The sequence below is a fragment of the Coregonus clupeaformis genome, chromosome 36 (genome assembly GCF_020615455.1).
Source record: "Coregonus clupeaformis isolate EN_2021a chromosome 36, ASM2061545v1, whole genome shotgun sequence".
Lineage (NCBI taxonomy): Eukaryota > Metazoa > Chordata > Actinopteri > Salmoniformes > Salmonidae > Coregonus > Coregonus clupeaformis.
Genome location: NC_059227.1, coordinates 24787625 through 24800092, shown reverse-complemented (window position 1 = coordinate 24800092; position 12468 = coordinate 24787625). Strand labels below are relative to the sequence as shown.

General features: G+C 42.4%; 1 protein-coding gene across 5 annotated transcripts in view; it reads left to right on the top strand.

The window, feature by feature from the left end:
• LOC121552926 (MAM domain-containing glycosylphosphatidylinositol anchor protein 2-like) overlaps positions 1–12468 on the top strand; it is a 408550-nt gene that overhangs the window by 361566 nt on the left and 34516 nt on the right. For all 5 annotated transcript variants that reach the window (XM_045211335.1, XM_045211339.1, XM_045211337.1 and 2 more), the window contains exons 13-14: positions 984–1004; positions 6949–7104. In XM_045211335.1, the coding sequence (XP_045067270.1) occupies positions 984–1004; positions 6949–7104 (177 nt within the window). The remainder of the gene's footprint in view (positions 1–983; positions 1005–6948; positions 7105–12468) is intronic.

Here is a 12468-nt window from a genome sequence, read left to right as displayed (position 1 = left end):
AACCCTCTTAAATGATCAATGAGGAATGTTGATGAAGCTAGGCAGAGAAGAGGCAGGTAGAATGCATAATGACCCTAACAGCTATTTTAATATAGGAACACTATACTGGACTAGGCCCAAGTTAAAAGTTATAAAAGGCCCTACATTTTTCCTCATCACGTCACATATTCAGGCAAAACTCCTGGCCCTTATCAAACACTACCAAGGGGTATTCCTACAGATTATTGAGATGAGGCACATTATGTGACTCACATGCCTCGCAGTGTATTTAATTAGGTTAGGGCACTTGTTAGTGGAAGTCACCTTGGGTAAAGACATCAGCAAGACAAATAAAGGGTAATAGTGATAATCTGTTTTATTTATAAGCTCATTAATGTGGTCGGGCTATTCTTAGTAATCCCAATCTCACACAGTAAATAGAGATAGCACGGAGGGGGAAATGTGTGTGTCTGTGTGTGTGTGTGTGTACGTGTATGTGTGTACGTGTGTTCGTGCATGTGTGTGGACAGATTTCAGATTTGTATCCTCTTTTATTTCAAATGTCTTTCATTTGTTATTGGATCCCTTCCCATCTTTAACTCTGATAATGATTGTCTCTGCTGCACTGGAGATGATTTCTTTATCAGTTATGACATTTAAAAGTTGATTAACATTTCCATTTCCAATGGGGGATTGAAACTCTACAGCTAATTGTACTCTGAGAAAATGTGGCATTAGAAGTTGAGATGATAGCCATCAGGAAACAGACTTCAAAGTATACCAGCTGCTTCTTATTTTCAGTCATTACATCTTTCTGTTAATAAGGTTAAATTACACACTGTTTGTGTACTATGACATTATGATCTATTGTGACTCAGTACACATCAAGGACAAAACCCAAACCATTGTCTGAGTCAGCAAAGTGCTGTTTAAGTGATGGAACACTATTGTATTGTTTACTAATATCTTTCTCTCTCTCTCGCTCTGCCATTTTGTTTTTTCAGCTCCTGTCAACCCTCACCTGAGTAAGTAACAGCTTTATTTATTAAGTCTGTCACATCACTTAGCATACTTCTGAACATTATGAGGAACATCCCTCAGACCTGAACTAGGCAGAGCTGAGCAGCCCTGGGAGCAGCAGGGAGACTTGTTGGTTGTGGAGAGTCCTGTGGAGTAGTTCTACTGTAATATTCTATATACAGTGAGCTCCGAAAGTATTGGGACAGTGACAATTTTGTGTTTGTTTTGGCTCTGTACTCCAGCACTTTGGATTTGAAATGATACAATGAGTATGAGGTTAAAGTACAGACTGTCAGCTTTAATTTGAGGGTATTTTCATCCATATCGGGTGAACCGACATTACAGCACTTTTGGTACATAGTCCCCACATTTTAGGGGACCAAAAGTATTGGGACAAATTCACGTATACTCTATGTGTATTAAAGTAGTAAAAAGTTAAGTATTTGGTCCCAAATTCATAGCACGCAATGACTACATCAAGCTTGCGACTCTACACATTTGTTGGATGCATTTGTTTTGGTTGTGTTTCAGATTATTTTGTGCCCTGTTATTGCAATGGTAAGAGGTTAGCATGTCTTGGGGGTATGACTTGTGCATCTGTAACTTTCTCAATCATCATTATTCACGATTCATTCAGGATTATCCATAATCATGGTAGCATTGACATTAGTGTAGAGGTGTTTAGAAACATATTCTTTTCTTATTTACAGTAAAAGTGACTCCAAAATGACACATTTTTACCATTCATTTCTATTGGGCAGAAAATAATCTGAAACACAACCAAAACAAACAGCAAACGCATCCAACAACGCTTGATGTAGTCATTGCATGCTATGAATATGGGACCAAATACTTACCTTTTTATTACTTTAATACACATAAGTGAATTTGTCCCAATACTTTTGGTCCCTTAAAATGGGGGGACAATGTACAAAAAGTGCTGTAATTTCTAAATGTTCACCCGATATGGATTAAAATACTGTTAAATTAAAGCTGACAGTCTGCACTTTAACCTCATAGTCATTGTATCATTTCAAATCTAAAGTGCTGGAGTAAGGAGCCAAAACAACAAAAAATTTGTCACTGCCCCAATACTTTTGGAGCTCACTGTAACTACACTGGGAAGAGCTGCTTAGTATTCTATAGAACAATGTGTGGAGGAGAGATAGTCATTTTCAGTGTGTTTGTGTGTGTGTGTGTGTGTGGGCAGGGGGTGAAGGGTGTGTGTGTGTGTGCGTGCGGGGTGTGTGCGTGCATGTGTATAGTGCTTATTAATGCATTTCATGTGTTCTTTCTAATGTTCTCACATTATGTGATAATCAGGTCCCATGTACATTCCAGCTACGGTATCTTATCACAGGAAAACTCCACATTTACTACTCCCTACTTCACAAGCACTCATTTGCAGAAGTGTATTGTGTTAATGTGTTGGGTTAGCAGCCGTTACCACATACAAATCCCAAATATAATAATTACTAGCGTCATTATCAAACCCCCTATAGATTGCAGCCAATCTTATCTAAACTACATATCTAATCTGTACACCTCATCCTCCTCTCTGATCCTCCCCTCCAAATACCCTCCTCCCCCTCCTCCTCCCCCTTTTCCATCTCTTCCTCTTCCTTCATCTGCTTCTCCTCCACATCATCTACATTGTTTCCCCTCCACTCCTCTCCTAATCCCCCGTCTATCTCCAGTAAGGCCCAGGTCCATTTAGTTTAGCTTACAGTGGATTGACATTACCAGCGAGACGCTAGGGGCTAGAACCCCATTTAGATGTGCATGCCTGAAGGCTGGAGGGGAGAGGAGTCAAGAGCTGAGGCCCATCTCTCTCTTTCTGGCTGTCTTAGCTTGGCCACACACTATCTCGCTCTCTCTCTCTCTCCCTGTATGTGTGTGTGTGTGTGTGTGTGTCTCTCACTTTCTCTCTCACTCCCCTCTCTCTCTCTCTCCATCACTCCCTCTCTCCTCCTCATCTTCTCTCCACCACATGTGTAAAGCGTCTAGCTCCTGCCTCCACCGAGGTCGCCACTCCAAACTGCTCCCAGCTACCTTTTAATAAATCTATGAATATTTATCGCACGCGCCCGCATCCGGAATCTAAATGCAGTTTTTTTACCCACCCTTTGAGTAGAGTTCTGTTTCTAAATGTCTTCTGATTATATGGTATTGATATCATATTATATTGTTCCATATCAAATAAAATAACATCTTATTTTTCACATGCGCCGAATACAACAGATTTAGACCTTACAGTGAAATGCTTACTTACAAGCCCTTAATCAACAATGCAGTTTTAAGAAAATAGAGTTAAGAAAATATTTACTAAATAAACGAAAGTAAAAAAAAAAGTAACACAATACAATAATAATAACGAGACTATATACAGGGGGTACCGGTACCGAGCCAATGTGCGGGGGGTACAGGTTAGTCGAGATAATTGAGGTAGTATGTACATGTAGGTAGTGGTAAAGTGACTATGCATAGATAAAACGGCGAGTAACAACAATGCAAATAGTCAGGGTAGCCATTTGTTAAGCTGTTCAGCAGTCTTATTGCTTGGAGGTAGAAGCTGTTAAGGAGCCTTTTTGACCTAGACTTGGCACTCCGGTACCGCTTGCCACGCGGTAGCAGAGAGAACAGTCTATGACTTGGGTGACTGGAGTCTTTGACAATTTTTAGGGCCTTCCTCTGACACCGCCTAGTATAGAGGTCCTGGATGGCAGGAAGCTTGGCCCCAGTGATGTACTGGGCCGTACGCATTACCCTCTGTAGCGCCTTACGGTCGGATGCCAAACAGTTGCCATACCAGGCGGTGATGCAACCGGTCAGGATACTCTCGATGGTGCAGTTGTAGAACCTTTGAGGATCTGGGGACCCATGCCAAATATTTTCAGTCTCCTGAAGGGGAATAGGCATTGTCGTGCCCCCTTCACCACTGTCTTGGTGTGTTTGGACAGTTTGTAGGAATTTGAAGCTCTCGACCAGCTCCACTACAGCCCTGTCGATGTGAATGGGGGCGTGTTCGGCCCTCCTTTTCCTGTAGTCCGCAATTAGCTCCTTTGTCTTGTCCACGTTGAGGGAGAGGTCTCTGACCTCCTCCCTATAGGCTGTCTCATCATTGTCGGTGATCAAGCCTCCCACCGTTGTGTCGTCAGCAAACTTAATGATGGTGTTGGAGTCGTGCTTGGCCACGTAGTCGTGGGTGAACAGGGAGTACAAGAGGGGACTAAGCACGCACCCCTGCGTAGCAGATGTGTTGTTGCCTATCCTTACCATCTGGGGGGCGGCCCGTCAGGAAGTCCAGTATCCAGTTGCAGAGGGAGGTGTTTAGTCCCAGGGTCCTTAGCTTAATGATGAGCTTTGTGGGCACTATGGTGTTGAACGCTGAGCTGTAGTCAATGAACAGCATTGAGATTGCGTCATCTGTGGATCTGTTGAGGTGGTATGCGAATTGGAGTGGGTCTAGGGTTTCTGGGATGATGGTGTTGATGTGAGCCATGACCAGCCTTTCAAAGCACTTCATGGCTACCAACGTGAGTGCTACGGGGCGGTAGTCATTTAGGCAGGTTACTTTGGCGCTCTTGGGTACAGGGACTATGGTGGTCTGCTTGAAACATGTAGGTATTACAGACTCGGTCAGGGAGACGTTGAAAATGTCCGTGAAGACACTTGCCAGTTGGTCCGCGCATGCTCTGAGTACACGTCCTGGTAATCCGTCTGGCCCCGCGGCCTTGTGCATGTTGAACTGTTTAAAGGTCTTGCTCACATCGGCTACGGAGACCGTGATCACACAGTCGTCCGGAACAGCTGGTGCTCTCATGCATGCATGCTTCAGTGTTGCTTGCCTCGAAGCGAGCATAAAAGGCATATAGCCCGTCTGGTAGTCTCGCGTCAATGGGCAGCTCGCTGCTGAGTTTCCCTTTGTAGTCCATAATAGTTTGCAAGCCCTGCCACATCCGACGAGTGTCAGAGCCGGTGTAGTAGGATTCAATCTTAGTCCTGTATTGACACTTTGCCTGTTTGATGGTTTGTCTGAGGGCATAGCGGGATTTCTTATAAGTGTCCGGATTAGTGTCCCGCTCCTTGAAAGTGGCAGCTTTAGCTCGGTGCGGATGTTGCCTGTAATTCTGTTGCCTGTAATTCTTACCGGAGGTAGCTGTTCTGTCTTGCCGATGCATGGAAAAACCAGCCAACTGTATATTATCCATGTCGTCGTTCAGCCACGACTCGGGGAAACATAAAACATTACAGTTTTTAATGTCCCATTGGTAGGATAGTCTCGAACAGAGCTCATCCAGTTTATTCTCCAGTGATTGCACGTTGGCCAATATGACGGATGGTAGAGGCGGGTTACCCACTCGCCGACTAATTCTCACAAGGCACCCAGATCTGCGGCCCCTGTATCTCTGTCTTCTCTTCATGCGACAGGGATTTGGGCCTGGTCCAGGAACAACAGTATATCCTTTGCGTCAGACTCATTAAAGAAAAAATATTCATCCAGTTCAAGGTGAGTAATCGCTGTTCTGATATCCAGAAACTATTTTCAGTCATAAGAGACAGTAGTAGAAACATTGTAAAATGTACAAAATAAGGTACAAACAATGCGAAAAAACACACAAAATAGCACAATTGGTTAGAAGCCCGTAAAACGGCAGCATCCCCTCTGGCGCCATTATAATTATAATAGTGAGTTATATATGAATTTCCGAGAAGTGTTAGGCTTAGCAAATGGATTTAATGGGGTCTCTTAAGTGTGTGTGTGTGTGTGTGTATTTGTTTGCCTGTCTGCCTTCCTGCTCCCATGTGTGTCTTCTCAACCTTGAGATGACGGCCATAGCTCTTTGAGAGTACCGTTGGGGTTACCTCACAGTAACCTCTGACTTCTAGCCTTAGGCCTTCCCATAGCCACACTTGATCCACAACCTATGTGTTTTTCAACAGTAGTACAGCATCATTTCTACTTATATAATGCACTGCCACCATTCATGGTTCAATAGTGTTGTTCATGGTCAGAGATTACATTCCTCAAGCCATAGCTCTTAGCCTCGCAAAGCCACCTGATCCTGCGAGCTTATATTAAACGCTGCACAGATATCAGTGCAACGTTTAATGTAAGCTCGCGGGATCAGGTGGCTTTGCGAGGCTAAGAGCTCTCTCATTGTTAGAAACACATGCATCGACCCGTGTTGATTTTCACATGATTAACTTCAGCAGTATGTCGTCTTATAGAATGCATTGTATAGCAGTCAATCATGGTCCACTAGATTGATTCATGGTCAGCTATCTGAAGCCATTCATAGCAGTCAATCATGGTCCACTAGATTGATTCATGGTCAGCTATCTGAAGCCATTCATAGCAGTCAATCATGGACCACTAGATTGATTCATGGTCAGCTATTCATTGGGTGAACTCAGCTTTACTGCTCTCATTGGTAGACATGCATAATAGTAACCATTGACCCATGTGTTTATTCACATGATCAACACAAGAATACAACAGCAGGTCCCATTATAGAATGTACCACCGCCATTCATTCATGGTTCAGTAGCCAATGTCATCATGGTCATTTGTTATTTTATTGTGTTACTATTTCCTTTTTTATTTAGCAAATATTTGTCTTACTTTTTAACTCTGCATTGTTGGGAATGGGCTCGTAAGTAAGCATTTCACAGTAAAGTCTACATCTGTTGTATTCAGCACGTGACCATTACAATTTGATTTGATCTACTATAGCCATAGAGATAACATGAGTAGGTTCTGTCTAGTATTTCCATTTTTATGTCTACATTTTGACTGTATTATGACTATAACAGTGTTTCTCTGTCCGTGTTTCATGAGAGTTACTGCAGCTTTCATCTATTACTTTAAAACCAGACATATGTTGAGGTTCTAGTATTTCTATTTCTATGATGACTATAACAGTGGTTTTTTGACCCGTGCTTCAGGAGAGTTCCACTGCAGCTTCGAAGAGGAGCCCATCTGTATGTTCACGCAGGACAAGAATGACGACTTTGATTGGACGAGACACAGTGCCGCCACCCGTGACACCAAGTACACGCCCAACACCGGGCCTAGCGACGACCGCAGCGGATCCAAACAGGGTGAGCCAACCAGGAAGGAAGACACAGCTATGTATTATTCAATCAATCAATCAAATGTATTTATAAAGCCCTTTTTACATCAGCAGATGTCACAAAGTGCTATACAGAAACCCAGCCTAAAACCCCAAACAGCAAGCAATGCAGATGTAGAAGCAAGGTGGCTAGGAAAAACTCCTTAGAAAGGCAGAAACCTAGGAAGAAACCTAGAGAGGAACCAGGCTGAGGGGTGGCCAACCAGGCTGTGCCGGGTGGAGATTATAACAGTACATGGCCATTAAGGCCAGATTTTTCTCCAAGATTGTGATGTCATTAGGATCTTAGGTGCACTGTGTTTGGGAATCTTCAATGCAACGAAGAAGGTCATAAGGGAATTGTTTTGCCCCACATTTCACTACATTAGCCAGCATAACTAGCTAGAATTATTTACACTAATTTGCAATTGGTTAGCTACCACTCCAGGTGGCTTCAGCATATTGGAACGGTTGTCTTTCTATGTGATCTTTTAGAAATCTTATTTTAGTCTTGACCCTGATAGTCCACTCAGCACAGATACTGTACTCACAACACACACTACACACGGGTCAATATCAACACAATCGAACATGCAATAAACAACCTTCAGCACTCTCATTTTCATGGTACTCATCACTCTGTCTGTCTCTCTGTGTAACCCCCTTTCTCTCCATCTCTCTCTCTCTCTCTATCACCCCCTTCTCTCTCTCTCTGGTTTAAGTAAAAAGGTAACATACAGCAGTTTACAACGTAAACACAGGCAAATTGTTTCAATATAGCACACATACAGTGGGGAAAAAAAGTATTTAGTCAGCCACCAATTGTGCAAGTTCTCCCACTTAAAAAGATGAGAGAGGCCTGTAATTTTCATAATAGGTACACGTCAACTATGACAGACAAAATGAGAAAATGTTTTCCTGAAAATCACATTGTAGGATTTTTAATGAATTTATTTGCAAATTATGGTGGAAAATAAGTATTTGGTCACCTACAAACAAGCAAGATTTCTGGCTCTCACAGACCTGTAACTTCTTCTTTAAGAGGCTCCTCTGTCCTCCACTCGTCACCTGTATTAATGGCACCTGTTTGAACTTGTTATCAGTATAAAAGACACCTGTCCACAACCTCAAACAGTCACACTCCAAACTCCACTATGGCCAAGACCAAAGAGCTGTCAAAGGACACCAGAAACAAAATTGTAGACCTGCACCAGGCTGGGAAGACTGAATCTGCAATAGGTAAGCAGCTTGGTTTGAAGAAATCAACTGTGGGAGCAATTATTAGGAAATGGAAGACATACAAGACCACTGATAATCTCCCTCGATCTGGGGCTCCACGCAAGATCTCACCCCATGGGGTCAAAATGATCACAAGAACGGTGAGCAAAAATCCCAGAACCACACGGGGGGACCTAGTGAATGACCTGCAGAGAGCTGGGACCAAAGTAACAAAGCCTACCATCATTAACACACTACGCTGCCAGGGACTCAAATCCTGCAGTGCGGGACGTGTCCCCCTGCTTAAGCCAGTACATGTCCAGGCCCGTCTGAAGTTTGCTAGAGTGCATTTGGATGATCCAGAAGAGGATTGGGAGAATGTCATATGGTCAGATGAAACCAAAATAGAACTTTTTGGTAAAAACTCAACTCGTCGTGTTTGGAGGACAAAGAATGCTGAGTTGCATCCAAAGAACACCATACCTACTGTGAAGAATGGGGGTGGAAACATCATGCTTTGGGGCTGTTTTTCTGCAAAGGGACCAGGACGACTGATCCGTGTAAAGGAAAGAATGAATGGGGCCATGTATCGTGAGATTTTGAGTGAAAACCTCCTTCCATCAGCAAGGGCATTGAAGATGAAACGTGGCTGGGTCTTTCAGCATGACAATGATCCCAAACACAACGCCCGGGCAACGAAGGAGTGGCTTCGTAAGAAGCATTTCAAGGACCTGGAGTGGCCTAGCCAGTCTCCAGATCTCAACCCCATAGAAAATCTTTGGAGGGAGTTGAAAGTCCGTGTTACCCAGCGACAGCTCTAGAGGAGATCTGCATGGAGGAATGGGCCAAAATACCAGCAACAGTGTGTGAAAACCTTGTGAAGACTTACAGAAAACGTTTGACCTGTGTCATTGCCAACAAAGGGTATATAACAAAGTATTGAGAAACTTTTGTTATTGACCAAATACTTATTTTCCACCATAATTTGCAAATAAATTCATTAAAAATCCTACAATGTGATTTTCTGAATTATTTTTTGTCATTTTGTCTGTCATAGTTGGCGTGTACCTATGATGAAAATTACAGGCCTCTCTCATCTTTTTAAGTGGGAGAACTTGCACAATTGGTGGCTGACTAAATACTTTGTTCTCCCACTGTAGATGTACTTGGACGAATAGAAAAAATATTGGAAACACAAGCCAACAAAAGTATGTATCTTTCTTTAGTGGTGGAGAGAATCATTTCTGTGAATGGCTGCTTCACAAAAACTGAGAGAACAAAAAGAGATTGGAAAAAAGAACGAAAAAATAAATAATCAAAAGGCCTCCCACTGGTGACAGTGAAGGACAGATTGAGTCTAATACTGTATCTTAAAATGAGGAAGTCACTTCCTGCTGGCACAGCCAATCAAGGATGGCCTGAAGGAGAACCACACACACACACCGGTCACCATGGTGACTCAATCCGACACACCAGACACGTCACACTACTCAGTCACACACACACACACACACACACTGTGAGAAACTGTGCTAGTTGTCCTGTGTGTGTCAGTCCTGAGGGAGAGTGAGCAGTGATCTAGTCTTTATTGGAATGCAGCAGAGGCATTAGACAGCTCTAGTAGCAACATCAGCTGAAGTAGTAAATAATGTATTGGCTTTAATCACTCTAATGGGATGAAACTGTCTAGCATTTCATTACCAGCCCACCAGTCCTAAGGGGCTGCAATTATCTGATGTCAAATTCAACAGAATAATTTGATTTTGACTGGAGGGTGTGAAAGCTTGTTCTCCGTCCTAGCTACCTTCCCCTGCCCCAAAGTGGGACTGTAGATGGGGTCTGGAATGAGATGCGTACCGTGTGAGAAGGTTAGTTTCCCATCAAGGTTTCAGATTACCTTGAGACGTGACCATCTCGTCTGTCCTCTCTGCCCTCTGGTTTGTGTCTGGTTAATCTTATTAGAGAGAAAATAGATCTTTAGTGGACATTTACTTTTACTCTTTCACTACTAGCTGCATGTATGGAGCCGCCGTTTCTGTCACATTATTTTTTCATGAAGGATTATAGGATATTGAGGGCTTGTTACATTATAACAATCACATTTACAGTTGAAGTCGGAAGTTTACATACACTTTGGTTGGAGTCATTAAAACTCGTTTTTCAACCACTCCACAAATGTCTTGTTAGCAAACTATAGTTTAGGCAAGTCGGTTAGGACATCTACTTTGTGCATGACACAAGTAATTTTTCCGACAATTGTTTACAGACAGATTATTTTAATTATAATTCACTGTATCACAATTTCAGTGGGTCAGAAGTATACATACACTAAGTTGACTGTGCCTTTAAACAGCTTGGAAAATTCCAGAAAATGATGTCATGGCTTTAGAAGCTTCTGATAGGCTAATTGACATAATTTGAGTCAATTGGAGGTGTACCTGTGGATGTATTTCAAGGCCTACCTTCAAATTCAGTGCCTCTTTGCTTGACATCATGGGAAAATCAAAATAAATCAGCCAAGACCCCAGAAGAAGAATTGTAGACCTCCACAAGTCTGGTTCATTCTTGTGAGCAATTTCCAAACGCCTGAAGGTACCACGTTCATCTGTACAAACAATAGTACGTAAGTATAAACAACATGGGACCACGCAGCCGTCATACCGCTCAGGAAGGAGACGCGTTCTGTCTCCTGGAGATGAACTTACTTTGGTGCGAAAAGTGCTAATCAATCCCAGAACAACAGCAAAGGACCTTGTGAAGATGCTGGAGGAAACAGGTACAAAAGTATCTATATCCAAAGTAAAACGAGTCCTATATCGACATAACTGGGTTTCCAGTTATGGCCGCTCAGCAAGGAAGAAGCCTTTTTTGAGAAATGTCCTCTGGTCTGATGAAACAAAAATAGAACTGTTTGGCCATAATGAGCATCGTTATGTTTGGAGGAAAAATGGGGTAGCTTGCAAGCCGAAGAACACCATCCCAACCGTGAAGCACGGGGGTGGCAGCATCATGCTGTGGGGGTGCTTTGCTGCAGGAGGGACTGGTGCACTTCACAAAATAGATGGCATCATGAGGAAGGAAAATTATGTGGATATATTGAAGCAACATCTCAAGACATCAGTCAAGAAGTTAAAGCTTGGTCGCAAATGGGTCTTCCAAATGGACAATGACCCCAAGCATACTTCCAAAGTTGTGGCAAAATGGCTTAAGGACAACAAAGTTAAGGTATTGGAGTGGCCATCACAAAGCCCTGACCTCAATCCTATAGAAAATGTGTGGGCAGAACTGAAAAAGCGTGTGCGAGCAAGGAGTCCCACAACCTGACTCAGTTACACCAGCTCTGTCAGGAGGAATGGGCCAAAATTCACCCAACTTATTTTGGGAAGCTTGTGGAAGGCTACCCAAAACGTTTGACCCAAGTTAAACAATTTAAAGGCAAAGCTACCAAATACTAATTGAGTGTATGTAAACTTCTGACCCACTGGGAATGTGATGAAAGGAATAAAAGCTGAAATAAATAATTCTCTCTGGTATTATTCTGACATTTCACATTCTTAAAATAAAGTGGTGACCCTAACTGACCTAAGACAGGGAATTTATACTAGGATTAAATGTCAGGAATTGTGAAAAACTGAGTTTAAATGTATTTGGCTAAGGTTTATGTAAACTTCCGACTTCAACTGTAATATACTTTTTAAGAAGACTTATAGCAAGAAAAAACTACGGGAACATAGTAGGTGATTTGTCAATTCAATAATAAGTGTTTCAATAAACCCAACACAAACACTTTTCCCAACGCAAATTATATGCTTCAGAAATAATAAGAAAACCCTCCCCCACAAATAATATAATTTTAATGCCTAATTTTCATAAACACAAATATTCCACAAACCTCATCAATGACCCAGTAACCTTAAATTACCTTTTTGTTTTGGTTAAGTTCAAGTTCGGTTAGGCTACTGAAGTTTAGTTGAGACGCACCCCAAAACTGAAATTAATCATTATAGTTGATTCAGTTCAGTTCGTAGTCTTTGCGCATTCAAATAATATTTCCCCCCAATAAAGAAAAGATAAGTCGGCCGTGGATGATCTCCAAAAACGTTGAGGAAAAACTGATCTCACTGGTATCTTGAAG